At 33.0% G+C, this 3953-nt stretch overlaps 1 protein-coding gene across 1 annotated transcript; it reads right to left on the reverse strand.

The window, feature by feature from the left end:
• Positions 1–210: 210 nt before the first annotated feature.
• On the reverse strand, positions 211–1146 carry LOC116900428 (olfactory receptor 4C15-like). The gene has a single exon (XM_032902171.1). The coding sequence runs from the start codon at positions 1144–1146 to the stop codon at positions 211–213; it is 936 nt and encodes a 311-aa protein (XP_032758062.1).
• Positions 1147–3953: the final 2807 nt, after the last annotated feature.

A 3953-nucleotide genomic window follows, 5' to 3' on the forward strand; every position in this document is an offset into this window, starting at 1 on the left:
AGACTGAGCCTTGAGCAAACTGTGCTATTCAGCGATTAGTAGCCCAATTCAAACCTGGGACTGCCTCGTTCTTGTTCACCCGCAGTGAGTTAAAAACGATCTAACATACTTGGCTATGGACATGAGTGGTAAGGATCCAAATAGTCTTCATTCTTAAACAGCAAGTATTTTATCTACTGAGCCATTTCAGTGTTGGAAGCATACAATCTTTTAATATTTATCAGAAACAACTATTAGCCTCTTCCACATTTTCCTGATGGCATTTATCATTTCCTTATTCCTGAAAGTGTAAACCATAGGATTAAGCAGCGGTGTCAGAACATCTATAAACACAAAAACATTTTTCTCAAAAGAAAATGCAGATGTGGGCCGTGCATATATTAATATACAAGGAACGAAGAACAAAACTACAACTGTAATATGGGATCCACAGGTACAGAGAGCCTTACGGCGCTCTTCAGAGCTGTGGGCTCTCAGAGAGAACAATATAACACCATAGGAAATGAGCAAAAATGAGAATATAATTATGCAGAAAGACCCACTGTTGGCAAACACCAAAATGATAAAGATGTGTATGTCAGTGCAGGCAAGCTTCAACAATGGAAACAAGTCACATATGAAATGATCAATGACATTGGGTCCACAGAAGGGCAATTGCAAAGTAAAGGCAATTTGTATGATAGAATGCAAGAATCCTCCAGCCCAGGCTACCCCCACCATAGTGCCATAGAGCCTACGATTCATGATGAAAGAGTAGTGTAACGGCTTGCAAATGGCCACATAGCGGTCATAGGCCATGGCTGCCAGGACAGTGACCTCCACCGCACTAAGAAAGTGCACAGCAAAGACCTGTGTCATACAACATTCAAAAGAAATGCTCTTCCTCTCGTAAACCATGTCCACGATCATCTTTGGTGTGACAACAGAGGAGACACAAGCATCCAAGAAGGACAGGAATGCCAAGAAGAAGTACATGGGTGAGCCCAGCAGGGCAGGGCTGTAGACGATGGTCACCACAATCATCATGTTACCCACAAGAGTTGCAATATAGACCAATAAAAATATAACAAATGTTATTTTCTTAATTTGCGGGTTTTGTGAAAATCCCAGGAGTATGAATTCATTGACAAAGCTCTGATTATGCATGATTTTCCAAAGGAATTTGAGAGAATGGGATATTTATGAATTTCTGCAATTATAAGAAAAACATGTATCATACAAATCTACAATATCAGCATTAATACTATGGTGAACCTTTATGCAAAAATTATCATGATTGTTTTGATTAATAATTCAAATGGACTATTTTTTTAAATGTAATTATATATCTCATAGAGTTGATGTAGAAATTATTAACAAAATAGCCACAATTTTAATATTTGGGATAAAACCATCTATCTGTGTTAGAAAAAGAATCACATTTGACATTTCACCTTTCATCATTGTCTAACTGTTTTCTGTAGTAAAGTATTGAAAGGCAATTAGAAACCATACCTGAATAATAAACCAAAGGCTACACTTTGTCCAACATGGGTACCATCTTTATGGTCTAGGCAGGGCTCAGTTGTCTACAGTAATGCACTGAAGCTCCATCTACCAAAATAAGAAGATATAAAATGCACTTTGAAAACCTTGACATTTTAAATTTTCTTTCAATGCATGAAGTACATTAGAATTCAAATCAAGTAAGCATCTTGTCCTTAACATAGAAATCTCAGTACAACAATATCTACCATTAACATGATGCTAATGAAAAAATGCTGATAATTCACTAATTCATTAATTTTTAGTGAGATCAGAGACTTGGAAAATTGATGCGGTTATCAGGATGACTGAATAGAGTGGGAAAAGGCGACAGTATTAAGATTTAGCTTCCTAGCCATATGTGACAACTGGAAAATTGTTAATGAAAATTCGAAGTTGAAAGAAATAAGATGGTTAAACTTGGATTTCAAGATCCTCTGCTCCATCATCCATTCTGCGCTAAGTCAGGATGGACAAAAAAAAAAAAAAAATGCAATGAGTAAAGAGATCATAAGGCATGGAGTTCATGCATGAAATATTTTAATGAAAATTAACATTTCTAACAATGACAGAATATGGGAATAAAAGAGAAATGGCTTCAGATTCTTGAGAATTATTTCTCAGATCTTGACCTTCACCTTTTTCCCATAGAATAGGCATGGAACTAGATGTTGATAAAATTTAAAAACCCTGAGGACGTTCAACATTTCTTTCTTCAAATTTCATCAAAATAATGATGGAAGCAGAAATATTGGAGGATATATTGAGTGTTAAGTAAAAGGGGATCTCAGACAATGATTCAAAGCAGAGAAGATTACTGTACATTAAAGTCTTGCATTTTTAATAGCTAAAGGTATTAGTGTATATGTGTAATATATAATATACATATTCACAAGGCAAAATATTTGTTTATATGGGTTTTAGTATATGATAATTTCAATGCATAGCATGGTCTAATGTTCTTAAACAATGGTGAAAGGGCGAAGCTTTGGTCCTCACTCATTGATATTCAGGTTTTAATTGTCATCCTTTAAAACAAAACTAAACAAACAAAGCAGCCAAACTGAGTGCAAGATTATAAGGGAAAATAAGGCCAATGTTAACTTAAAAAATAAGTAAATGTTAGCTGAATTTTCTATGTTTACTTAAGATTCTCAATAGTTCTGATTAAACTGACACTGACCTTTGCCAGAAAGCAGTTTTCTGAATTATTTGTGAAGTCAATAATGAACAAAGAGTACAGCGTAGTCACATTAGTTATGATCACGGGTTATGGGTTTTTCTATAATTTAGCAGATAATAAGCCTAAACAGTAGCTGTAGCCTAAATATTTCTCTATAAAATAAAATTAAAATAGCTGAAAAGTTAGCTAAATATACATAAAATTTCTTATTTAGTTAAAACTAATATATTCTTGTTTATTTCACAATCTTGCCAAACAAACTCTTATTAAAGCACTGGAGCAATGTTGAAACTCAGTAAGTGAGAGCCCAAAATCTTCTGTTCTCTCCTATTTGTGTGAATCTAAATTAAAAGTAAATTTAAACCTTATTTGTACTCATCTATGGGAGGACCTAGGAGTAAGAAGATAGGGATGTACATCAACACAGTATATTGTATAAATGAAAATCTTAAATAAAGAGTAAAATATTCTTATAAAAGAGTTAATAAAACAGCTTTATTTATAGCTAGTCATGTGATTGAACAGACTATTAAATCTCTGGTTTTATGCAGCCTTAGTTAGACACAATTGCACCCTAGTTTGGAATGACTTAGATCCTGAACGTCCAGCTTCCCCCTCAGGTCATAGTGTTACAATCTTGTGCCACCATACACAGCCAAATGTACTTAATCATATTCTATAAACTATAATTCTAAAATAACTTGTCACTATTAATGCCAACATTATTTTAAGCAGTGCCTACATAGTTACGCTGAAATGTTGAATCAGTCAAAAGAATGATACATCTCTTATAATCACATTATGAAATATCCTGAAGATGATTCACCCATTCAAATCATTTAGAAAACATATTAGAAATTATTCCAGAACATTATGTACAATTTTGAAATGATATTCCAGTTCATAAATTACACTTTGAAAATTTTATGATAAATACTATACTGTCAAAAGTATTGAAAATTAAGGAATATGAAAACTTTATGTGAAAATGTGAATCTAACAAATGGTATCTGTGAAAATAAGAATCTAACAAATAACTACATTATACTAGTATAAAACTCTAAAATATGAAATATGAAGGATTATAATAATTTGCTAAGTGATAAAACAGAAGAAATCAAATGTCCATTCTTAGGACTTAAATATATATAGCCTATAAAGGATCAATAAATATTACATACTTCATTGACAAGAAACTTGTTGTTATCAAATTACTTAGAATTAAACATCAACTACAGCCCCACAA

The sequence above is a fragment of the Rattus rattus genome, chromosome 5 (genome assembly GCF_011064425.1).
Source record: "Rattus rattus isolate New Zealand chromosome 5, Rrattus_CSIRO_v1, whole genome shotgun sequence".
NCBI classification, from domain to species: Eukaryota; Metazoa; Chordata; class Mammalia; order Rodentia; family Muridae; genus Rattus; species Rattus rattus.